Source organism: Coregonus lavaretus (genome assembly GCF_964263955.1).
Source record: "Coregonus lavaretus genome assembly, chromosome: 28".
Classification (NCBI taxonomy): Eukaryota; Metazoa; Chordata; class Actinopteri; order Salmoniformes; family Salmonidae; genus Coregonus; species Coregonus lavaretus.
The window spans coordinates 12,546,591-12,572,721 of NC_140015.1; the positions used below are offsets into that span (position 1 = coordinate 12,546,591).

Genomic DNA, 26,131 nt, shown 5'->3' on the forward strand with positions numbered 1-26,131 from the left:
ACTTTGCTTCACTGTTCCTCCACTTAAAAGACAACTTTCTTCTCCTCCAGACTAGCACACGGCGCAGCCTCTTAGAGCGCTAGAGGCAACTCGCCGGTGACTTTCATTGTTATTCATGTGTTAATTTATTCGCTCATGGCAGACGTGAAACAGGGCTGTAATATGCAGATGCCGGTTTGTTTCTCGATGGGAATTTTCCGCTCCACTGCCCCTGTAGCTGCCACTAATAATAAAGTGAGGCAAGATGGAGAGAAAAGGAGGGGGGAGGGAGGGGATGCTTGTCAGGATGCCTCCTGAACCACCACACGTATGCACACACACAGAGAGAGCTCATCTCTCGGATAGACAGTGACCAGGTGCGATCGTCCTGGCAGAGGTGACCTTGACCTTGTCACAAAGACTAGGAGTCTAGCTCTCCTCTCTTCTCCTCTCCTCTCCTCACCTCTTCTATCCTCTCCTCTCCTCTCCTCTCCTCTCCTCTCCTCTCCTCTCCTCTCCTCTTCTCTTCTCTTCTCTTCTCTTCTCTTCTCTTCTCTTCTCTTCTCTTCTCTTCTCTTCTCTTCTCTTCTCTTCTCTTCTCTTCTCTTCTCTTCTCTTCTCTTCTCTTCTCTTCTCTTCTCTTCTCTTCTCTTCTCTTCTCTTCTCTTCTCTTCTCTTCTCTTCTCTTCTCTTCTCTTCTCTTCTCTTCTCTTCTCTTCTCTTCTCTTCTCTTCTCTTCTCTTCTCTTCTCTTCTCTTCTCTTCTCTTTGATGTTGTTCCATTAATTACTAGTCATTATGAGCCCGTCCTCCGATTCAAAGTGACACCAGCCACCACTTCCTGCCTCCATCTTCCTCTACCTCCCCAGTGCATTTATATGAGATATAAACCCCCTACTGACTGACACACACACACACACACACACACAAACACACACACACACACACACTGTACTGGCTGTCAGGATAGAGAAACACACCAGTCCCATAGGACTTTTTAGGGAATTTAATATTGTCAAACCTATACAATTGCATCATATACTCCACAGAATAGTCTGATGTGGAAAACAAAGGGGGCGTTATGGACATTGAAGAGAGATATAATGACAAGGATATAAGTCCTACTGTAACAAGCTGTCCCCTTCCTCTAGTACAGTAACTAAAGCTTAGAGTGGATTCTATTCTGTTCTATTTTAATTTAAACACACACAATCCCAACGCAAATCTTAACACTGTATCTACAACAGCAAACACAAGTTATATACACACACACACACACACACATTCACATACACACACAAACACTCACACACCAACATTCACATACCACACGCACCCTATCGTCCTCACACAATAAGCATTCATAAAGGCGTGTGAAAGCCTCTGACCCACCGCAGCGAATCATACAGACCAACAGACACGAGACCGCATGCTCTTCCTCAACCTCTTCCTCTCTTCATCTCTCCATTTTCTCTCACACTCCATCCTTCATGTTTCTCTCTCCTCTTTCCCCACTCCATCTCTCACTTTTCTTTGCTCTCTCTCTTCCTCTCTCTCTTTCTCTCTCTTTCGCTCATGGGGATCCACACAAGTCAGGCAGGGGAGGAAAAGTGCCCTTCTTATCAAAAAGGGCACATGCCACCCCTACACAAAGATACACATACAGTGGGGAGAACAAGTATTTGATACACTGCCGATTTTGCAGGTTTTCCTACTTACAAAGCATGTAGAGGTCTGTAATTTTTATCATAGGTACACTTCAACTGTGAGAGACGGAATCTAAAACAAAAATCCAGAAAATCACATTGTATGATTTTTAAGTAATTATTTATTGCATGACATAAGTATTTGATACATCAGAAAATCAGAACTTAATATTTGGTACAGAAACCTTTGTTTGCAATTACAGAGATCATACGTTTTCTGTAGGTCTTGACCAGGTTTGCACACACTGCAGCAGGGATTTTGGCCCACTCCTCCATACAGACCTTCTCCAGATCCTTCAGGTTTCGGGGCTGTCGCTGGCAATACAGACTTTCAGCTCCCTCCAAAGATTTTCTGTTGGGTTCAGGTCTGGATACTGGCTAGGCCACTCCAGGACCTTGAGATGCTTCTTACGGAGCCACTCCTTAGTTGCCCTGGCTGTGTGTTTCGGGTCGGTGTCATGCTGGAAGACCCAGCCACGACCCATCTTCAATGCTCTTACTGAGGGAAGGAGGTTGTTGGCCAAGATCTCGCGATACATGGCCCCATCCATCCTCCCCTCAATACGGTGCAGTCGTCCTGTCCCCTTTGCAGAAAAGCATCCCCAAAGAATGATGTTTCCACCTCCATGCTTCACGGTTGGGATGGTGTTCTTGGGGGTTGTACTCATCCTTCTTCTTCCTCCAAACACGGCGAGTGGAGTTTAGACCAAAAAGCTCCATTTTGGTCTCATCTGACCACAACACTTTCACCCAGTTCTCCTCTGAATCATTCAGATGTTCATTGGCAAACTTCAGACGGGCATGTATATGTGCTTTCTTGAGCAGGGGGACCTTGCGGGCGCTGCAGGATTTCAGTCCTTCACAGCGTAGTGTGTTACCAATTGTTTTCTTGGTGACTATGGTCCCAGCTGCCTTGAGATCATTGACAAGATCCTCCCGTGTAGTTCTGGGCTGATTACTCACCGTTCTCATGATCATTGCAACTCCACGAGGTGAGATCTTGCATGGAGCCCCAGGCCGAGGGAGATTGACAGTTATTTTGTGTTTCTTCCATTTACGAATAATCGCACCAGCTGTTGTCACCTTCTCACCAAGCTGCTTGGCGATGGTCTTGTAGCCCATTCCAGCCTTGTGTAGGTCTACAATCTTGTCCCTGACATCCTTGGAGAGCTCTTTGGTCTTGGCCATGGTGGAGAGTTTGGAATCTGATTGATTGATTGCTTCTGTGGACAGGTGTCTTTTATACAGGTAACAAACTGAGATTAGGAGCACTCCCTTTAAGAGTGTGCTCCTAATCTCAGCTCGTTACCTGTATAAAAGACACCTGTCCACAGAAGCAATCAATCAATCAGATTCCAAACTCTCCACCATGGCCAAGACCAAAGAGCTCTCCAAGGATGTCAGGGACCCCCTCTCAATCAGAAATCTTTCTGATTGAGAGGGGGTCAAATACTTATTTCCCTCATTAAAATGCAAATCAATTTGTATCATTTTTGACATGCGTTTTTCTGGATTTTTTTGTTGTTGTTCTGTCTCTCACTGTTCAAATAAACCTACCATTAAAATTATAGACTGATAATTTCTTTGTCTGTGGGCAAACGTACAAAATCAGCAGGGGATCAAATACTTTTTTCCCTCACTGTATATAAACTTCCGACTTCAACTGTACACAAGCAGCCAACTCTGCTGCCCCAGGTACATAGAGACATTAAACACTGGACACTTCCCGTTTCTTTTATACTGTTTTTCACACTGTGTATTCATATACTGTATTATTCACATAGCTCATTCTAATATTTCTACTACTGTACATTGCATTTTTGTTATAGCGCTTATACACACGCTTATCTCAGCTCGTTACCTGTATAAAAGACACCTGGGAGCCAGAAATCTTTCTGATTGAGAGGGGGTCAAATACTTATTTCCCTCATTAAAATGTGTTTTTCTTGATTTTTTTCGTTGTTATTCTGTCTCTCACTGTTCAAATAAACCTACCATTAAAATTATAGACTGATCATGTCTTTGTCAGTGGGCAAACATACAAAATCAGCAGGGGATCAAATACTCCCCCCCCCCCCCCCCCCTTGTTAAACATTTGTTTAACAAGTCACATAATAAGTTGTATGGACTCACTCTGTGTGCAATAATAGTGTTTAACCTGATTTTTGAATGACTACCTAATCTCTGAACCCCACACATACAATTATCTGTAAGGTCCCTTTCCAATGCCTCGCACAGAAGGGAACCTGTTGGTAGACATTGAATAACCCATTGAGCATGGTGAAGTTATTAATTACACTTTGGATGGTGTATCAATACACCCAGCCACTACAAAGATACAGGCGACCTTCCTAACTCAGTTGCCGGAGAGGAAGGATACCGCTTAGGGATTTCACCATGAGGCCAATGGTGACTTTAAAACAGAGTTTAATGGCGGAGACAACTGAGGATCGATCAACAACATTGTAGTTACTCCACAATACTAACGTAACTGACAGAGTGAATAGAAGGAAGCCTGTACAGAATACAAATATTCCAAAATGTGCATCCTGTTTGCAACAAGACACTAAAGTAATACTGCAAAAAATGTGGCAAAGCATTTAACTTTTTATCCTGAATACAAAGTGTTATGTCTGGGGCAAATCCAATACAAGACATTACTGAGTACCACTCTCCATATTTTTAAGCTACATCATGTTATGGGTATGCTTGTAATCGTTAAGGACTGGAGAGTTTTTCAGGATAAAAAAATTAACAAAATGGAGCTAAGCACAGGCAAAATCCTAGAGGAAAACCTGGTTGTCTGCTTTCCACCAGACACTGGGAGATGAATTTACCTTTCAGCAGGACAAGAACTTAAAACACAAGGCCAAATCTACACTGGAGTTGCTTACCAAGAAAACAGTGAATGTTCCTGCGTGGCCAAGTTAGTTTTGACTTAAATCTACTTGAAAATGTATGGGAAGACTTGAATGGCTGTCTTGCAATGATCAACAACCAATTTGACAGAGCTTGAAGAATTTTGAAAAGAATAATGGGCAAATGTTGCACAATCCAGGTGTGGAAAGCTCTTCGAGACTTACCTAGAAAAACTCACAGTTGTAATCACTCCCAAAGGTGCTTCTACAAAGTATTGACTCAGGGTTGTAAATACATATGTAAATTAGATATTTCTTTATTTAATTTTCAATAAATGAGTAACATTTTCTAAACATGTTTTCACTTTGTCATTATGGGGTATTGTGTGTGTAGGTGGTTGAGAACAAAAAAAATGATTTAATCAATTTTGAATTCAGGCTGTAACACAATAAAATGTGGAATAATTCAAGGGTTATGAATACTTTCTGAAGGCACTCTAGTTTACTAAAGTTTTCCTGTATCATACTGGCCGCCAACTTGTGATGTTATTAGTCACAGTCTGTTCTTTCTTCCAGCCCCCACAGGTGAAGTCCCCTCTTCCTCCAGCCCGCCTTGACTCTCCTGACCCAGCTTAGCCCACCCTCGCCTGGCCTGTCTCAGCTCCAGCACCTGCTCAGCTTCAGAGCCCCAGTCCTCCGCCCCAGACACACCCACCTAGAGCAGCCTCATCCTCCACCAAGAGCCTCTTACACTGGTGAAGCTCTCTGCTCAGCAGCATGGCAGGTCGAGGAGGACCAGCACGGACCAACGGCGCGGCGGCCAGCAACAAGATCTGCCAGTTCAAGCTGGTGCTGCTGGGAGAGTCAGCGGTGGGCAAGTCCAGCTTGGTGCTGCGCTTCGTCAAGGGCCAGTTCCACGAGTACCAGGAGAGCACCATCGGAGGTGAGTAGGGACGCTGTTTGCATTGGGATTGTTATTCTTCTGACTGTGTCTTAGTCATGCTTAGTGTTTGTGTTGATTTATTGCTGTCCTTGTGTTGAGTCAGTATCATGTTATAAAGATCAAATAGAATGGAAGTGTGAATGTGTAGTAGACTGAAGGAAGACCATTTACAATGCCTTCTTAACTGGGGCTGTGTTCAAGGCCAGATCAGGAGCAGACCTGAGCTGCAGAACCAGTTATTTCTTGGCAGCTGATCACCTGACTCTCGCATAAGCAGCCAAACCTCTCAGACTGACACTTTAAATATGCCACAAGGAGTGGGATGTCCTGACTCTTGGCCACAGAAAGCCTTATAGAGAATGTTCAAACTGAAAACAGAAAATAGATATGTGCTAGAAAGAGGTACTTGTCATCTGTCTAATAACGTATGTATTGACTTAATGCTAGCCGGAGTGGAGCAGAGAGAAGGGGGTCTCTCTCTGTGGACTCTTTAAAACAGGAAGGAAGTCGGTCAACAATGGGATTTTGTCCTGGAACTTCTCTAATAGCATCTGGAAACCAATACTTGATGGCTAGATGGATACCTGTCCTCAAAGAGCGCTCACGTTTCTGTTATAACATTCAAAGAATTCCACTGCAAAAGTTGGGTAATGAGTAACTATGTCTTTTCAGCTTCACCTAGTGTTTTTACACCGAGTCACATCATGCAGCATGAGCCACAGGAGGGTGAGGCTGGAGAGACAGGATGCTCGGTGCTTACACTAGCCAAAGCCTTAGGACGAGTCAGCATTTTTTTTCTTTTTTTAAAACCTGTCGTCAGCTGTCTGGTCTAAGGTCACCAAGCTTTATTATGGAGCGGGCTTCCTCTATGAGCGCTGCTGCACATTTCCCTCAGCCATGTGACACAATGGGCTGAATAAGCAGAATCCTTATGTTCCGTGTATTAGCCAATAGACAGCCACATGTTTTGTTCTCTCTTTCCATCACTCACTTTTGTTTAGTGTATTTTACTCTCACTACTTTTCTCGCAGTAACATTTTACCCAGTGCTTAGTGCTCTGCGACTCAATCTTGTTTACTTACATAATAATTGTCCCTTCCTCCTCTCTCTAACGTTGGAAGACTCCCAATTCTCCTCACAAGTTCTCATTAAGCCACTGATCATGTTTCCTCTTAACTGTCTCATGGCCTTGGCTGTTGGGGTTATGTTTGCCTTGTGCTAGTTTAACTCAGCCATGACAAATCGGGACAACTATACCCCTATGACACTATCAAAGGAAGAAAACAGAATACCTGTCCTGTACAGATACTGAGCATTACTCCACTGTGAGGAAATGTACAGGCGAAGTAAAATGTACACCTCTTTTCTATGTGTAGAGCATTAGCAGACCTCAAAATAAAAATAGCGCCTGAAACTAAGTCTATGATATGTCTCTTCATTTCTTCAGCTGCCTTCCTCACACAGACTGTCTGCTTGGACGACACAACAGTTAAGTTTGAGATCTGGGACACTGCAGGGCAGGAACGGTATCACAGCCTGGCCCCTATGTACTACAGAGGAGCGCAGGCTGCCATCGTGGTCTATGACATCACCAACACAGTGAGTGACTGCTGCTGGTCACGTGTGGAACTAGCCCCTGAGTGTTGTCAGCACTCTGCATCTATATTTAGCTGAGGTTGATGATTATTCAAACCCTCAACAAGTATCCTTTGCTCTCGTAACTGACACTTCTGTAGATATATATAATAGAGCTCTTGTGTGAAAAACAAACATCCATTGTGAAATCTATCTTTGTCATGTACACTGCTCAAAAAAATAAAGGGAACACTTAAACAACACAATGTAACTCCAAGTCAATCACACTTCTGTGAAATCAAACTGTCCACTTAGGAAGCAACACTGATTGACAATACATTTCACATGCTGTTGTGCAAATGGAATAGACAACAGGTGGAAATTATAGGCAATTAGCAAGACACCCCCAATAAAGGAGTGGTTCTGCAGGTGGTGACCACAGACCACTTCTCAGTTCCTATGCTTCCCGGCTGATGTTTTGGTCACTTTTGAATGCTGGCGGTGCTTTCACTCTAGTGGTAGCATGAGACTGAGTCTACAACCCACACAAGTGGCTCAGGTAGTGCAGCTCATCCAGGATGGCACATCAATGCGAGCTGTGGCAAGAAGGTTTGCTGTGTCTGTCAGCGTAGTGTCCAGAGCATGGAGGCGCTACCAGGAGACAGGCCAGTACATCAGGAGACGTGGAGGAGGCCGTAGGAGGGCAACAACCCAGCAGCAGGACCGCTACCTCCGCCTTTGTGCAAGGAGGAGCAGGAGGAGCACTGCCAGAGCCCTGCAAAATGACCTCCAGCAGGCCACAAATGTGCATGTGTCTGCTCAAACGGTCAGAAACAGACTCCATGAGGGTGGTATGAGGGCCCAGCATCCACAGGTGGGGGTTGTGCTTACAGCCCAACACCGTGCAGGACGTTTGGCATTTGCCAGAGAACACCAAGATTGGCAAATTCGCCACTGGCGCCCTGTGCTCTTCACAGATGAAAGCAGGTTCACACTGAGCACATGTGACAGACGTGACAGAGTCTGGAGATGCCGTGGAGAACGTTCTGCTGCCTGCAACATCCTCCAGCATGACCGGTTTGGCGGTGGGTCAGTCATGGTGTGGGGGGGCATTTCTTTGGGGGGCCGCACAGCCCTCCATGTGCTCGCCAGAGGTAGCCTGACTGCCATTAGGTACCGAGATGAGATCCTCAGACCCCTTGTGAGACCATATGCTGGTGCGGTTGGCCCTGGGTTCCTCCTAATGCAAGACAATGATAGACCTCATGTGGCTGGAGTGTGTCAGCAGTTCCTGCAAGAGGAAGGCATTGATGCTATGGACTGGCCCGCCCGTTCCCCAGACCTGAATCCAACTGAGCACATCTGGGACATCATGTCTCGCTCCATCCACCAACGCCACGTTGCACCACAGACTGATACATTTGATTTCCATTGATAATTTTTGTGTGATTTTGTTGTCAGCACATTCAACGATGTAAAGAAAAAAGTATTTAATAAGATTATTTCATTCATTCAGATCTAGGATGTGTTATTTTAGTGTTCCCTTTATTTTTTTGAGCAGTGTATTTCATCAAATCACAAGTGTTTTTTTCCTGTGCAGGATACATTCACACGCGCAAAGAACTGGGTGAAGGAGCTCCAACGACAAGCCAGCCCCAACATCGTCATTGCACTGGCAGGGAACAAAGCTGACCTTTCCAACAAAAGAGCTGTGGACTTCCAGGTACTGAGGAACTCCTAACAGTTAGATGCTGCTCCCACTGGACTATTAGTGGAACATGTTAAGGTTGTTTAAACAGTAGAATGTCTACAAATGACATTTTTATCATTTCTGTTGATATTCATGAATGCTCACAAACTCTCAAAGCTTTGGGTTATTACTGAGTGTATCTATATGTTTGTGATAGACCTCTAAAGATCTCTGTCCTTCCTTTGTTTTTTTGTAGGAAGCACAAGCGTACGCAGATGACAACAGTTTGCTCTTCATGGAGACTTCAGCCAAGACGGCCATGAACGTCAATGAGATCTTTATGGCCATAGGTACGTGTACCACATTATTATGTGTGCATGTATACACTGAGTATATCAAACATTAGGAACACCTTCCTAATATTGAGTTGCACCCCCGCTTTTGCCCTCGGAACAGCCTAAATTCTTTGGGGCATTGACTCTATAAGGTGTCAAGCGTTCCATAGGGATGCTGGCCCATGTTGACTCCAATGCTTTCGACAGTTATGTCAAGTAGGCTCGATGATCTTTGGGTGGTGGACCATTCTTGATATACACAGCAACCTGTTAAGCGTGAAAAACCCAGCACATACACAATCCAAACCCAGCACATACACAAATCAAATGTTATTTGTCACATGCGCCGAATACAACAGGTGTAGACCTTACAGTGAAATGTCTTTTGAGTATCTGAGGACCCATGCCAAATATTTTCAGTCTCCTTAGTGGGAATAGGTTTTGTCGTGCCCTCTTCACAACTGTCTTGGTGTGCTTGGACCATCTTAGTTTGTTGGTGATGTGGACACCAAGGAACTTAAAGCTTTCAACTTGCTCCACTACAGCCCCGTCGATGAGAATGGGGGTGTGCTCGGTCCTCTTCTTTTTCCTGTAGTCCACAATAATCTCCTTTGTCACACATACACAATCCATGTCTCAACTGTCTCGAGGCTTAAACATCTGTCTTTAACATGTCTCCTCTCCTTCATCTACGCTTGATTTTGAAGTGGATTTAACAATTGACATCAATAAGGGATCATAGCTTTCACCTGGTCAGTCTGTCATGGAAAGAGCAGGTGTTCATAATGTTTTGTATACTCGGTGTACATTTCTTCCCAGAACAAATTAAATGTGTAGAAACCATGAAGGCTTCCTACTCACTGTTTATTTTTGTCCTTCTCCTGTAGCCAAGAAGCTTCCTAAGAACGAGCCAGCAGGTGGAGCCAGTGGCCGGGCCAGTGGCCGGGCAGGAGTGGATCTGCAGGAAGCCGCCCCACAGGCTGGTGGTAGCAAGTGCTGTGGAGGTGGGAACTAACCAACTGGACCGACACACCAACCAACCTGCAGTATCAACCAACTGACCAGACCAGCTGACAAACACATCCCACGGTCAAACCAACCGACGGTCTGACCAACCACCATGCACCAATACTGCACCGATCAACTGATAAGCAAACCAGCTCACAGGCCAATCAACTGTCAACACACAACTCCAAGGTTCCAATGATCCGACCAACAGACATGACACAATTATGACCAACATGATGACCTACAACTGTTTTAACTTACCCGAGGACATAACAACCCCATTATCTGCAACGAAACTATGGACATCTGACAACACCCAGGCAAAAAACAACAACCCCACTTAGGGAGGAAATAAATATCAATCCTTACCAATCGCACATAACAGAGCACTGTTCTTCTTTGTTTCACTGTATTTCTGTAAGAAAAAGAAAAAATCAAACGCAACTGGGAGGAATAATGAACAGGCTCTTTGGCCCTCTCCTTTCTGTCTCTCCCTCTCTCTTGTCATTTCTTTACCATAATACTACAGTATTTCAACGTATGTCTTCTGTCACTGTTCTAACCCTGTTTAGTTTGGTGGTGGGTGAATGTAGCAATTCTCATGATTTAATTTTGTCTTGTTCCCGATCGTCACCCTTGGGCAAAAGAAGGGAGAGTGTTCAACTCCTCAACCCCAAATAAGGAGTTAGGAGAACAGTTGTTTCCTTCCAGATATAGCAGTTGTGTAGATGAACTGAACTATTACATTGTTATTATTATTGTTATTACTTTCACTTATTTTTGGCACAAGTTAAACAGTATGATTTCAAAGACTAGACCACCTAAGGTTTTCCAATCATTAATCTATGATATCCAACCATATACATAGTGCATTAACATCATTGTCACCAATAAGTCATTTTTAGCATTAATATAATGTCTCTGAATCATTCATATACAATGACGAAGTGGAATAAAACACAAAGCAAGATTTGTTTTCCTGACCAAAATCACAATTGTGTATTGAAAACATGTTGCTATTATTTGTATAATTATTTTCTTCAAATATGTAACCAATCAGTAGTTACTGTCAATACAATACCTTCCCAATCTCAACATGATACTTTGTCATCCTCAATTATTTTTGTCATGTAAAGATGTCTTTTTTATTTGTATACAATTATTTTGTTTCTGAAGATTCTCTGGTATGGGGTGCACTGGTTCTGTCATCTCTTGTGATTTCAGATTTTATCAGTTTCTTTTGCTTTTCTTTTTCTCTGTTCTTTTTTTACTTTTTCATATCGGGGAGGGATCGTCTGTTATGACATCAATGATTAGCACAACAGTACCTGCAGCTGTCACTGCTGTGAGATGGGGGACATGGGGAGGGCAGGGGTAAACAAAGCAAAACAACATTGTAATTTTACCAATAAATAAGGGGGAAGGTATCTCATTGTCTGCCTGTCTTCTCATTTGTTGTATGACAATGGGTATTCGAGTAGAAGATTTTTCACTTAGTTTTCACCTAACAGCTATGAGTATCTTTACCGACATGTTGGGCGTACCGTAGTTGTTTCCAGTCATACAGAAGCCTTTGTTCTCTAATTCTCGATCTTCTCTAATTCTCAATCTCATCAATAGATCCTCATCAGTCTAAGAAGCCAGCTGAGCTCAGTGAGATTCTTTCTGCTGAAAAATCTCACACTATGGTCTGACTGAATTCCTCACATTCCTGCTCCACAGTCGTGTGCCATTAAACCCCTACAACTCATCCAGAATGCCGCAGCCCGTCTGGTGTTCAACCTTCCCAAGTTTTCTCACGTCACCCCCCTCCTCCACACACTCCACTGGCTTCCAGTTGAAGCTCGCATCCGCTACAAGACCATGGTGCTTGCCTATGGAGCAGTGAGGGGAACGGCACCTCTGTACCTTCGGGCTTTGATCAGTCCCTACACCCAAACGAGGGCATTGCGTTCATCCACCTCTGGCCTGCTGGCTCCCCTTCCTCTGCGGAAGCATAGTTCCCGCTCAGCCCAGTCAAAACTGTTCGCTGCTCTGGCACCCCAATGGTGGAACAAGCTCCCTCACGACGCCAGGACAGCGGAGTCACTCACCACCTTCCGGAGACATTTGAAACCCCACCTCTTTAAGGAATACCTGGGATAGGATAAAGTAATCCTTCTACCCCCCCCCCCCCCCCCCAAAATTGTAAAGTGGTTATCCCACTGCCTATAGGGTGAATGCACCAATTTGTGAGTCGCTCTGTTTAAGAGCGTCTGCTAAATGACGTAAATGTGCCCTTGAGCAAGGCACTTAACCCTAATTGCTCCTGTAAGTCGCTCTGGATAAGAGCGTCTGCTAAATGACTAAAATGTAATGTAAATGTAAATGTGGTCGTCGTCGTCCCGCCAGTGGATTTAGTTGGCCAAAACCCCTTTGCTCTCTCTCTGACATGACAGTAATGGCTGGGGCAGATTTTACTTTACCAGACTAATTGTAAACAGCTGTTGCCCCAAAGCTGAAACCTTTCATTTCAAACGCAAAGGGATAAGTACACATTTTAAGTTATTTCGATTATTTATCCTACATGTTACACAAGAACCTCTCACAACAGTCCTCATTGAAGTTAGAAAGTTAGTGTGCTCTACTGACCTCTACTGGATCGTTAAAGTAGAATTTATACTCAATGGTGGTCAATAAATAGTGTAGCTAATTCAACACAGTGTAATTCTGTATTGTTCTATGTAAATGCATTTGTATGTTTTCATTGCAAACTTTGACAATTCCGGCTACTTTCAATACTTTAGGCAGACTGCAGGGGCCACTGAGACTACAGTACCCATACTGCCTTTCTTCAAATCCAGGGCGAGGGGAGAGGTGAGCGACCCAAAAAAGGGGTGGAGTGGAACCAATGATGTGTATACGTACCATTGAGTGGAACAGGCTGCAGTGAAGCGTGCGTTTTGATATGTCGGACCCGGCGGCACAGACATTTACATTTACATTTTAGTCATTTAGCAGACGCTCTTATCCAGAGCGACATACAGGAGCAATTAGGGTTAAGTGCCTTGCTCAAGGGCACATTTACGTCATTTAGCAGACGCTCTTATCCAGAGCGACTTACAAATTGGTGCATTCACCCTATAGCCAGTGGGATAACCACTTTACAATTATTATTATTATTTTTTATTATTTTTTTTTGGGGGGGGGGTAGAAGGATTACTTTATCCTATCCCAGGTATTCCTTAAAGAGGTGGGGTTTCAAATGTCTCCGGAAGGTGGTGAGTGACTCCGCTGTCCTGGCGTCGTGAGGGAGCTTGTTCCACCATTGGGGTGCCAGAGCAGCGAACAGTTTTGACTGGGCTGAGCGGGAACTATGCTTCCGCAGAGGAAGGGGAGCCAGCAGGCCAGAGGTGGATGAACGCAATGCCCTCGTTTGGGTGTAGGGACTGATCAGAGCCTGAAGGTACGGAGGTGCCGTTCCCCTCACTGCTCCATAGGCAAGCACCATGGTCTTGTAACGGATGCGAGCTTCAACTGGAAGCCAGTGGAGTGTGCGGAGGAGGGGGGTGACGTGAGAGAACTTGGGAAGGTTGAACACCAGACGGGCTGCGGCATTCTGGATGAGTTGTAGGGGTTTAATGGCACAGGCAGGGAGCCCAGCCAACAGCGAGTTGCAGTAATCCAGACGGGAGATGACAAGTGCCTGGATTAGGACCTGTGCCGCTTCCTGTGTAAGGCAGGGTCGTACTCTCCGAATGTTGTAGAGCATGAACCTGCAGGATCGGGTCACCGCCTTGATGTTAGCGGAGAACATCAGGTTGTTGTCCAGGGTCACGCCAAGGCTCTTCGCACTCTGGGAGGAGGACACAACGGAGTTGTCAACCGTGATGGCGAGATCATGGAACGGGCAGTCCTTCCCCGGGAGGAAGAGCAGCTCCGTCTTGCCAGGGTTCAGCTTGAGGTGGTGATCCGTCATCCATACTGATATGTCTGCCAGACATGCAGAGATCCGATTCGCCACCTGGTTATCAGAAGGGGGAAAGGAGAAGATTAGTTGTGTATCGTCAGCGTAGCAATGATAGGAGAGGCCATGTGAGGATATGACAGAGCCAAGTGACTTGGTGTATAGGGAGAAAAGGAGAGGGCCTAGAACTGAGCCCTGGGGGACACCAGTGGTGAGAGCACGTGGTGCGGAGACAGCTTCTCGCCACGCCACTTGGTAGGAGCGACCGGTCAGGTAGGACGCAATCCAGGAGTGAGCCGTGCCGGAGATGCCCAGCTCGGAGAGGGTGGAGAGGAGGATCTGATGGTTCACAGTATCAAAGGCAGCAGACAGGTCTAGAAGGACAAGAGCAGAGGAGAGAGAGTTAGCTTTAGCAGTGCGGAGAGCCTCCGTGACACAGAGAAGAGCAGTCTCAGTTGAATGACCAGTCCTGAAACCTGACTGGTTTGGATCAAGAAGGTCATTCTGAGAGAGATAGCAAGAGAGTTGGCTAAAGACGGCACGCTCAATAGTTTTGGAAAGAAAAGAAAGAAGGGATACTGGTCTGTAGTTGTTGACATCAGTGGGATCGAGTGTTGGTTTTTTGAGAAGGGGTGCAACTCTCGCTCTCTTGAAGACGGAAGGGACATAGCCAGCGGTCAAGGATGAGTTGATCAGCGAGGTGAGGTAGGGGAGAAGGTCACCGGAGATGGTCTGGAGAAGAGAGGAGGGGATGGGGTCAAGCGGGCAGGTTGTTGGGCGGCCTGCAGTCACTAGTCGCAAGATTTTATCTGGAGCGAGAGGGGAGAAAGAAGTCAAAGCATAGGGTAGGGCAGTGTGAGCAGGACCAGCAGTGTCATTAGACTTAACAAACGAGGATCGGATGTCGTCAACCTTCTTTTCAAAGTGGTTGACGAAGTCATCCACAGAGAGGGAGGAGGGGTGGGGGGTGGGGGGGAGGATTCAGCAGTGAGGAGAATGTGGCAAAGAGCTTCCTAGGGTTAGAGGCAGATGCTTGGAATTTAGAGTGGTAGAAAGTGGCCTTAGCAGCAGAAACAGATGAAGAAAATGTAGAGAGGAGGGAGTGAAAAGATGCCAGGTCGGCAGGGAGTTTAGTTTTCTTCCATTTCCGCTCAGCTGCCCGGAGCTCTGTTCTGTGAGCTCGCAATGAGTCATCAAGCCACGGAGCTGGAGGGGAGGACCGAGCCGGCCGGGAGGATAGGGGACACAGGGAGTCAAAGGATGCAGAAAGGGAGGAGAGGAGGGTTGAGGAGGCAGAATCAGGAGATTGGAGGGAGAAGGCTTGAGCAGAGGGAAGAGATGATAGGATGGAAGAGGAGAGAGTAGTGGGAGAGAGAGAGCGAAGGTTGCGGCGGCGCGTTACCATCTGTGTAGGGGCAGAGTGAGTAGTGTTGGAGGAGAGCGAGAGAGAAAAGGATACAAAGTAGTGGTCGGAGACATGGAGGGGAGTTGCAGTGAGATTAGTAGAAGAGCAACATCTAGTAAAGATGAAGTCAAGCGTATTGCCTGCCTTGTGAGTAGGGGGGGACGGTGAGAGGGTGAGGTCAAAAGAGGAGAGGAGTGGAAAGAAGGAGGCAGAGAGAAATGAGTTAAATGTAGACGTAGGGAGGTTGAAATCCCCCAAAACTGTGAAGGGTGAGCCATCCTCAGGAAAGGAACTTATCAAGGCGTCAAGCTCACTGATGAACTCTCCAAGGGAACCTGGAGGGCGATAGATGACAAGGATATTAAGCTTAAATGGGCTAGTGACTGTGACAGCGTGGAATTTAAATGAGGAGATAGACAGATGGGTTAGGGGAAAAATTGAGAATGACCACTTGGGAGAGATGAGGATTCCTGTGCCACCACCCCTCTGACCAGATGCTCTCGGGGTATGCGAGAATACATGGTCAGACGAGGAGAGAGCAGTAGGAGTAGCAGTGTTTTCAGTGGTAATCCATGTTTCCGTCAGCGCCAGGAAGTCGAGGGACTGGAGGGTAGCATAGGCTGGGATGAAGTCAGCCTTGTTGGCAGCAGAACGGCAGTTCCAGCGGCTGCCTGAGACCTGGAACTCCAGGTGTGTGGTGCGTGCAGGGACCACCAGGTTAGAGAGGCAGCAGCCACGCGGTGTGAGGCGTTTGTGTAGCCTGTGCGCAGAGGCATAGTTGACAGGCTGTAGCAGATGGCTACAATAATGCAGAGGAGATCGGAATGAAATGAACTAAACATCTGGGAAAGGAGAGAGCAAGGCCTCCCTCACCCCAAAAAATATAACTCTCCCAACTTCCACCTCAGAAACTATAATTGTTTCACTGAACCACCCGAATAAAACTCTCCCAACTTCCACTTTAGAAATTAGAATTGTTGTAAACTACAGCGGTTCAATGTTTCAAGGACTAGACTCAACTTACTTTATTCAGCTAGCTAACTATGACGCTATAGCTAACTAGCATGCTAGCATCCAATAACACACAGTTTAGCACCAATACTTGGTTACAACAAACTACCAATAGTGTGTTAACACACTAAACAGATAATTCGTGTCCGTGTCGTCTAGTTCTTTCATAACGCAGCAATGATTAAACGTTGGCTAGCTAGCACAAAGATATTGTATTTAGCTACTACAGTACAGCTAGCTGGTAGTGTTGGCTAGCTAGCAATGGCTTCTGTGTTGACTTTGTTTGAAAAACGGCGTCGCTGCGAACGAATGTAGCTGGCTAAAAGGATATTGTATTTAGTTGCTACCGTTGCTAATAGCTACTAGCCAGCTAGTCCAGGAGGTGAGTTAGCTAGCTAGCTTCGTGTTACACCCGGCACCGCCGAATACAAAAGTAACCTACAATAACTACATACAACAACTACCCACAACAGCCCACGATGCCTACCTATAATACCTAATAATATACAGCCCACGATGCCTACCTATAATACCTAACTACAATCTAAATACATAGTTTAAGCCTTACCTTGACAAAGCCCAAGCTATGTATAAAGCCAAACTTACCCAACGCCAGCTATCTGGGTGGCAGACTGCAATCAGTAGCTGTAATTAAGTACAGCAGCTACCAACCACCTAACGTTAATGCCTCGGATAATGAGGTTAGAAAAACAGCTGAATGGTAGGTAGCTAGCTGGCTCAATTACAGGTACTCTTAAGCGTGAAATAACATTGGAAACAACTAACCACAGTTGCTAAAAGTTACCAGTAGCTACCCGCCATTCAGCTGTCTTGCAACCCCGGCTACATCAAGCTCAGTCTGGTGGGACTGCTGGGGCGGGATCTGGATCGGGGAACAGTGACCCAGTCAGACCAGGTCTTAGCCAACAACAGCGGGCGAGTCAGAAATAAGCCCAAGTCAGAGCTTTTCCATGGGCGAAAAAGCTCGAGAAACTCGGAGTCTTCTCCGCTTGCAAGGTAGCTAAATAGCTAACGTTAGCTATATGGCTAGGCTAGCTAGCATAGCCAAGTTCACCAAAACAATTACTAGCTAACTAGCCATTTCCCCTACTTGCACAACCGTCTAAACAAACAGAAACAAAACACCATTATCATTTGCATTTGGTTTCTAACATGCAATAATATCCTTCATAAATGTATATGGCGTACATGCGTAGCTAACGTTACTGTCAAGAATATAGTTAGCAACAGCAAGGCTAACCAACTTTGGTAGTAGCTAGCTAGGCAGCCAACTAGCATGAATCTGTTTTATTATGCTAGTGTGGGCTTCTGATTTATTTTCCTCTTATCTTTAGGCTAGTGACACATGCAAGTGCAATGGCTGGAAGAACCCACAACCGCCGACAGCCACCCGTAGTATGGATTTACAGCAACAAGCGGCCAGCCTGAGCGAGTCCTGCCGCAGCTGCGGGCATGCCCTGGGTAGGCTGCCTTATGACTCAACACTAGTTTGAAGGATAGATATGCTTCATGATCACACTGAACCTAATGTCATCAATACACATCATATATATAGAATGTGTATGCTATTCCATAATAGCAATTATGATCATATAAATTGCACAATGTAGGTTTCAGCCTCATCTCTTTATTGAGTGAGTAGTAAAGTAACAATCCTTAGCTATTCCCCCTTTAAAGGGGCAGTCAGCAGTTGCTACATCCATTTTTGTGCTTATAAATTAATGATATGTACCTATTGATTCTTAAAGACTATAACTTATAAATGCTTAATGAGCTTAGTTCAACTGTCCTACCCCATCAGAACCCAAAATATAAGCTTGTTTTACTCCAATGTTTGTAAACAATGTAAATGTAAAGAAACACTGTATAGCCTAAAAACATGGTTAAAACAATCATTTTAATATCATGGATGGTCAGTCCTTGCATACGTAGCTCTGTCTATGAATTTGAGAGTAGTTACTTTTCTCCAGCCCCATTCTTAAACTTTTTACCGAAACAGTTGTGTGGAGTTCCTTTGTTATTGTTTCAACTTCTGATTGACACTTTAAGATGCTGATCTGTTATTGAACCCCTCCTGTGCAGCGGCCCATGTGTCCCACCTAGAGAACGTGTCAGAGGAGGAGATCAACAGGCTGCTGGGGATGGTGGTGGATGTGGAGAACCTCTTTATGTCTGTGCACAAGGAGGAGGACACTGACACCAAGCAGGTCTACTTCTACCTCTTCAAGGTATGACATCACTTCCCTCCATTCCAACCAGACAGACAAGTGTAAATGGCCATAACCTCCACTTTCCTGCCACTGGAGTCAATATCTGGCTTTGCACATCTTGACCCTCTCTCTCTTTTCATCTCTATCCCCCAGCTGCTGAGAAAATGCATCTTGCAGATGAGTCAGCCGATAGTGGAGGGATCATTGGGGAGTCCCCCCTTTCAGAAGCCCAACATAGAGCAGGTAGACAAGTCTCCTTCCTACCTGTTTGTCAAGCTGTTCTTTCCTTCTTGCCCAACAGTAAAATACTTTTTGTACAAGTTTGTTTTATTTTGTTTCTCAGGGAGTGTTGAACTTCGTTCAGTACAAATTCAGCCACCTGGCACCCAGAGAGAGGCAGACAATGTTTGAGCTCTCCAAGATGTTCCTCCTGTGCCTCAACTACTGGAAGCTGGAGACTCCCACACAGTTCCGCCAGCGGTCCCAGAAGGATGATGGCACAGCCTACAAAGTGGACTACACCAGGTGTGTGTGACATCTGTTGTGGAAAATGTTTGTTTTTTTGCAATGTATTGCATCTTGTTTTTTGTTGTTGTATTGCATCTTGTTTATTTTCTGTTAATGTAGAGGTCTCACTGCTGACTTCTCCTTTTGTTCCCATCAAAAGTGACTCACAACTACTGTAATCTAATCTGTGTCTTGTTTCCCAGGTGGCTGTGCTACTGCCATGTCCCCCAGAGTAACGACAGCCTGCCGCGCTATGAGACCACCCAGGTGGTTGTCAAGTCAATCTTCACCGTGACGCGCCGCCAGCTCCTGGAGAAGTTCAGAGTGGAGAAGGACAAGCTCCTACCAGAGAAACGCACACTAATCCTCACACACTTTCCCAAGTACGTGGTGTCACGTTGATACTTATTGTGTTTCTCCCTCGAGTTACAATCAAACCAAGATTCTGGAGTGAGTGAGATGGACGCTGTGAATCTGTGGATTGTAACAAAGTGTTTGTGTCCCAGGTTTCTGTCTATGCTAGAGGAGGAGATCTATGGGGAAAACTCTCCCATCTGGGAGGCTGACTTCACCATGCCTGCCTCAGAGGGGGGCCAGCTGGGTCACCAGTTAGGTAGGGGGTACCTGTTACAACTAAATAAGTGGTTCTCATAAGATCCATAAAGGCACTTATAGGTTGTACAACATGTAATGTGTGATGATATGATACTTTTCCCTCTCTCCATTTTCAATAATCCTGTCTGGTCTCGGTCATTGTCCTGTGTTTCTGATCCTGGCAGTGATCAGCCCTGCTGCAGTGTCGGGTTCGCCCTCCATCTCTAAGGGCATGAACAGTGGCTCTTCGCTAGGCAGTCTGGGGCTGGACTCTGGCGTGGCCGAGCCCATAACAGGTCAGTAACTCTGGCAGCCCCGCCAAGCTAACTTTTGCTTTGTACTGGGTGTGAAGTAATAGCTGACGTTTGTTTTTATGTCTTGCCTGTTGATGTGGGAGCTTGTATTTCCAATGCCTCCGTGTGATAGCCTCAGACACATAAACATCATATAAATTCATGGTGGTTATAGTAATGTTTTGTACTGTTTCCCCTCAGGAGAGAAGAGGAAGCTTCCAGAAGCTCTGACCCTGGAGGACGCCAAGAGGATCAGGGTGATGGGCGACATCCCCATGGAGTTGGTCAACGAGGTAATGATGACCATCACTGACCCGGCTACCATGTTGGGCCCAGAGGTAAGTGCTGCCCAAGACTGAGACGCGTCATTTAATGTCCATTCACCAGTGCAACATGAATATTTATGTTGACTGATATGTTTTATCAAGTCTAACATCTAAGTATGGAAACGGGATGTTTGTTAGAATGAATATAATAATGAACTATGTTGATAATCACTGTCACTCTCTGCTAGACGAGTCTGCTGTCTGCCAATGCTGCTCGTGATGAGACAGCCAGGCTGGAGGAGAGGCGGGGCATCATAGAGTTCCATGTCATAGGGAACTCTCTTTCCCAGAAGTCCAACAAGAAGATCCTGATGTGGCTGGTGGGCTTGCAGAACGTCTTCTCCCACCAGCTGCCTCGCATGCCCAAAGAGTACATCACACGCCTAGTGTTTGACCCGTACGTAGACAGTTTAACAGTTTCTCTCACCTGTTATGTCTTCAGTGAAGCTTCTTGAAATGAGCTTTTTTTGACCATTTCTCCCCACTCTCTTGGACTGTTCTCTGTCCAGGAAGCACAAGACGCTGGCCCTAATCAAGGATGGCCGTGTCATCGGGGGCATCTGTTTCAGGATGTTCCCAACCCAGGGCTTTACAGAGATCGTCTTTTGTGCCGTCACATCCAACGAGCAAGTCAAGGTATGGACACACCTCTCCTTTACATGCAACAGCACAAATAATGAAATAAATTAGCTGGGTAAGTTGGACTTAATGGCTTGTTATTGTACTCACGGTATCTGTCAGAGTTTGAATGTATGTGTTGGACCAAGAGGCCGACATTTTCCCCTGATTGTTTGCCATTGTGGTTTCAGGGCTACGGTACTCACCTGATGAACCACCTAAAGGAGTACCACATCAAGCACAGCATCCTGTACTTCCTCACCTACGCTGATGAGTACGCCATTGGCTACTTCAAGAAGCAGGTATGGTATAGGATGATAACATGTACCTCTCTCTCTACCTCACCTCTGACCTCTCCCCTCTGGCTTGTTTTGTCATCACAGGGATTTTCCAAAGACATCAAAGTGACGAAGAGTCGTTACCTTGGTTACATCAAGGACTACGAGGGGGCTACCCTCATGGAATGTGAGCTAGATCTAACACTTTATGTTTACCCAGACCCAGGAAAAGGTTTGACATCGTTGACAGAAGACCTCAGGTGAGTTCAATTCTGTTCTATAAACATATAGCCTTTGAACTTGAGAGCTGTATTGGTTTGAATTCAACAAACTCCTGTTGTTTTGTCTCAGGACCCATTTGGGGATCACCTGAAGTTCATGATGCAGTTTATCCATGACTTCATGGCCTTAGGGCCTTTTCTATCAGGGAGTTTGGCACGCAGGAGTATGAGGCAGACGTGGTGATTCTGGAGAAGAAGGGTAAATCATCCTCTTAATATGAAATAATACCACATTATAGAAGCAAAGCATAGGAATCATTTTCATGCACCAAATCACACAAGGAACCTTCCTCAGTCAATGCCATACTTTTGAATTCCTGGTGTAGGTGTGACGGTGTGTTTCCTGGTGTAGGTGTGACGGACAGGAACAGACTACTGGCCCAGTGTGCTCTCCACCTGCGTCAGTACAACGACGCCCTGCTCATCAACGACACAGTGCGCATGGTGGATGCCTTTAGGGTCCTAGAGGCCTACTATAGCACCAAGAGCTCCACTGCCATGGATGGAACCGACTTCTTCCTGCTTGGACTCTACCAGGGTGAGAACCTGCAATTCCCTTGGAACAATCTCTCCCACTTTCTCACATACTGTATGCGTGTGATTCTTGGGAATATTAAGAGTATAGGAAGTTCAACTTCTGAACATTGATAGTCAGTGTCCTGATCCTCAACAGAGAACGAGGTGGAGCTGAGGAAACTGGCAGGCGATGACCGGTTTGAAAACCCTAAGATGGGGAAGCTTCAGAGCACCCTGCTGGAGCAGTTTGACCAGGGTGAGCACTCCAGAGGCATCCTCTTCTCCAAGACCCGTAAAAGCACCCACTGCTTGTATGACTGGGTGTCCAAGAACCCAGCCCTGCAGCGTGCTGGTATCAGGGCAGCCATTCTGACCGGCGCTGGCAACGGCATCAATTACATGACCCAGGTAACCTGACATTAAACACAGTCAGAACTTTTGGAGGTATAGAAAGGTGGGTTGGAAAGTGCCAATGCCTGTGTCATACCAACAACTGACCTCTGTTTGTGTGTTTCTGTGGGTGCGCTTGTAGAATGAGCAGAAGGACACAATCAAAAACTTCCGCCAGGGCTCCCTCAACCTCCTGATCTCCACCAGCGTTGCCGAGGAGGGCCTGGACATCCCAGAATGCAACCTGGTGGTGCGCTATGGGCTGCTGACCAATGAGATCGCACAACAGCAGGCCAGTGGCCGGGCTCGGGCGAGTGACAGCGTTTACTCTGTGGTGGCCCAGGCAGGGGGGCGGGAGGTGCGTCGGGAACATCTCAATGAATGTCTGGAGGAATTGACTGGCAGGGCCATCAGCGAAGTGCAGAGGATGAAGCCCAGGGAGTTCCAAATGAAGGTGAGGCTATTCCTCATGGTGGTGAGGCTGGTATCTTTCTCTATGTACTACCCCTGCATGTATCTCATCTCTTTGGAAAAACCTACACTCACTCACTTTCCTTTTTTCCAGTATATGTCTTTTGAACCCGGCAGCCAATTCCTCATTCTCTAATCTCTTTTTCACTAGATGTTTTCTCTCTCTGTCTCCACTATTAGATCACTGAGCTCCAGACAGAAGCGTTGTTGACCAGACAGTTGAAAGAACAGTTGAAGATCAAGAAGAAGGGTCGTTTCAGTGCTGCTAGCATTCAGCTCTCGTGTCGAGGCTGTTTTGTGCCCGTGGCCTTCGGCAATGACATTAAAGTAATTGAAAACGCACACCATGTCAACATCAACCCTGACTTTGAGTAAGTTGTGTTTCTCTAATGTCTGTCCTGATACTGTCACTGTCACATATTGGAAGTGTTTTTGCATCAGTGTGTTTGTGTGTGAGGAGTTAACCTGTGCATGTGTGTGTGTTTTCAGGAGGTACTATAAAACCAATGGGCAGACCCTTCTGAAGACTTTTGAGGACTGGGAGCCAGGCCGTGTGATCAGCTGTGCTGCCTGTGGCAGGGTGAGGTTGGCCTTTAATCTCTAGCTTTTTATTTTAGGCTGAGGCTGCGGATCCGTAGGCAGATATTTTGTCTAGTGGCGCGCTGTTGTGTTGTGTTGTGGCTGCATGAGAGAAAAAGGTCACCATTCTAAAACCTGAGGTGGTGTTTTTTGTCTTACAGTAACATTATTGTATTATGACTGTAAGTCGCTTTGGATAAAAGCGTCTGCTAAATGGCATATTATTATTATTATTATTATTATTATACTATGCTATTAAACTGAGTGTACAAAATATTATGAACACCAGCTCTTTCCATGACATAGACTGACCAGGTGAATCCAGATCCCTTATTGATGTCACTTGTTAAATCCACTTCAATCAGTGTAGCGGAAAGGTAGGAGACAGGTTAAAGAATGATTTTTAATCCTCGAGACAATTGAGACATGGATTGTGTATGTGTGCCATTCAGAGGTGAATGGGCAAGACAAAATATTTAAGTGATTTTGAACGGGGTATGATAGTAGGTGCCAGGCACACTGGTAGAGACCATGCCCCGATGAATTGAGGCTGTTCTGAGGGCAAAAGGGGGTGTAACTCAATATTATGAAGGTGTTCCTTATGTTGTGTACGCTCAGTGTATATTCAGTTCTGTTATGTACAATACTATCATTATGTGATCTTGCAGAAATTGATTCAGCTTTGATCTCACTTTATTAAACGAGAACCATTCGCCAGAATAGCCTGTTCTCTAGGAGTAGAGCAGAGACTGTGCGTAAATACAGAATCCTGCACATGCACAGAAACTTCGGGACTTTTACACCCCGGGAAGAAAGGTCCAGTAGAATTTGTATCCGCAGCCTTTCCGTTTATCTTATGTTACTAGGACTATTCTATTGTCTTTTAACATGCTTATATATGGAAATCTACATCAGTATATTTGTTTATATATTTATATCTGAACAGCAATGGGGAATGGAAATGGTATATAAGGAGATTGCCCTGCTGCCCATTCTGGCCATCGAGAACTTTGCCATGGAGACTCCAGAGGGAAGAAAACTAGCCAAGAAGTGGAAGGACGTTGAGTTTACAGTGGAGGAGTTTAACTTCACCACGTACTGTAATAACAAGTTCCCTGGCATGTTCGATTGATACACTATTACACTGGAAGAAGGACTACAACTGGTGTTTTCATGGTTTTCACCTTTCTCTTCCTTTCTCTCTCTGTCTCTCAGTCTGTGTTGCTTAGTCTAGACTACTTTTGTGTTCCTTATGCATGATCCTGAAGTGTGTCGTAGTCCTATGACGGGGGAGAGATGCTGTGCCTTGGGTATGGTTGGCCCGGTAAATCAGGTCTGGCCACCACGCTGCTGTAGGCGGTGTGACGCGGCAGTGTGCTAAAGCATGTTACACAATGGTCAGGGTTAGAATTAGCGCGACAGCTTTGTTTATGCCCAAGGTCCTCTCTCCCTCCCTCACCAGAGACGTGTGGGTTTCTTCTGCTGCATCGCAGCCAAGCACGCAAAAACAGATGAATTTAGCAGCCCTGTTCTAAGATTAACTCAAATTATAAGTTTTTCTATTTTTAGCAAGGTACTATCAGCATCGTCCATATTTTGTCATGAATTTGATTGTGTGAATCTGTACTGTCTTTGTTTTAGCTTGAACCTGAAACGTATGCCCCCTCCTGATACTGCCTGAAACTTGCTGCTACTTGATCATGTATGAAAACATTCAAATTGGGATTTCAAAATATTTTTGCTATATTAATGTGTTCAGAACTGTGTGCCTTTCCTTGCCTAAAACAAATGAAATGTTCTACTGTAATTACTTTTTTTATTCTTGATAAATAATTGGACATTATTTGTCTGCACATGTCTATATTGAATGTTATAAATGAAAATAAAATAATAGATAACTAATAGAAATAAATAATAGAAGTATATAGATTTCACCTTCATTCCTGTCTTCATAAACTCTTGCACAAGATGGCGCTCTTAGCCCTCCAATGTCTACTTCCATACCTGCAGTAGAGGGAACTTATGTTTTTAGATTCCTTCTTTCCCTAACCTGTGCCCTTTAGTTTAGTATGGGGGAAGATTGTGTATGTGGCCATGGTCATCAACAGGTGTCTGTGCTGTTGGCTGCTATAGGTTTCAAGGTATAGGGAGCATTTACAAGCATTTCGCTACACCCACAATAACATCTACTAAATATGTGTATGTGACCAATAATAATGATTTGAGTGTATGAATGAATACTGGCTGTTGTTTTTGGAGCCTGGCCCTGCTGAGATTCCATAACCCCAGGCTGTGTAAGAGTGAGGAAGAGTTAGATATTGCTCTCCTATCCATGGGATATTTCAGTAAATGTGCATACATTGCTGCACTGTATGTTTATATCAGAAATGAGCAGATATGATCACTAACTGTAATTCAGTCTGCTTACCTGGTTCTCTAGTGGCTAATGAGAAGGTTAGACCTAGAAGGTTGGTCAATGGAATGTTTAAAGGTCAATCATGAAAGGCAATATTTATTTCCAGTGCAAAGCTTTCTTTGCTCCTCAACTCCATCCTTGAAAAAACTTGTTTGGGTTTAGCAACTTCTAAAGGC

The 26,131-nt window shown here is 45.3% G+C and overlaps 3 protein-coding genes and 2 pseudogenes across 5 annotated transcripts in view; 4 read left to right on the plus strand and 1 right to left on the minus strand.

Moving 5' to 3' along the window:
- Positions 1-5,203, plus strand: part of LOC311103813 (uncharacterized protein) — a gene marked incomplete at its 5' end in the record, with an annotated part of 27,725 nt that extends 22,522 nt beyond the window's left edge. The window contains one exon of the mRNA XM_084145458.1: positions 5,119-5,203. Within this exon, the coding sequence (XP_084001584.1) occupies positions 5,119-5,159 (41 nt within the window). The 3' untranslated portion in view covers positions 5,160-5,203. The remainder of the gene's footprint in view (positions 1-5,118) is intronic.
- Positions 1-26,131, minus strand: part of LOC311104443 (zinc finger protein 385C-like) — a gene marked incomplete at both ends in the record, with an annotated part of 664,983 nt that overhangs the window by 521,912 nt on the left and 116,940 nt on the right. The gene's annotated exons all lie outside the window — the stretch shown is intronic.
- On the plus strand, positions 5,171-11,193 carry LOC311104305 (ras-related protein Rab-5C-like). Its single transcript, XM_084146114.1, has 5 exons — positions 5,171-5,485; positions 6,933-7,084; positions 8,661-8,783; positions 9,007-9,100; positions 9,973-11,193. The coding sequence occupies exons 1-5, from the start codon at positions 5,320-5,322 to the stop codon at positions 10,098-10,100; spliced, it is 663 nt and encodes a 220-aa protein (XP_084002240.1). The 5' UTR covers positions 5,171-5,319; the 3' UTR covers positions 10,101-11,193.
- On the plus strand, positions 11,559-21,494 carry LOC311103814 (histone acetyltransferase KAT2A-like; annotated as a pseudogene). Its single transcript has 15 exons — positions 11,559-11,562; positions 11,714-11,746; positions 17,282-17,472; positions 17,811-17,937; positions 18,559-18,704; positions 18,840-18,929; positions 19,030-19,211; positions 19,397-19,576; positions 19,700-19,806; positions 19,973-20,083; positions 20,282-20,418; positions 20,595-20,803; positions 20,916-21,042; positions 21,216-21,326; positions 21,408-21,494. The product of its transcript is annotated as a histone acetyltransferase KAT2A-like (transcript).
- Positions 21,515-24,872, plus strand: LOC311103815 (ATP-dependent RNA helicase DHX58-like; annotated as a pseudogene). The gene is made up of 8 exons: positions 21,515-21,562; positions 21,654-21,782; positions 21,936-22,121; positions 22,257-22,507; positions 22,632-22,943; positions 23,141-23,331; positions 23,450-23,540; positions 24,486-24,872. The product of its transcript is annotated as an ATP-dependent RNA helicase DHX58-like (transcript).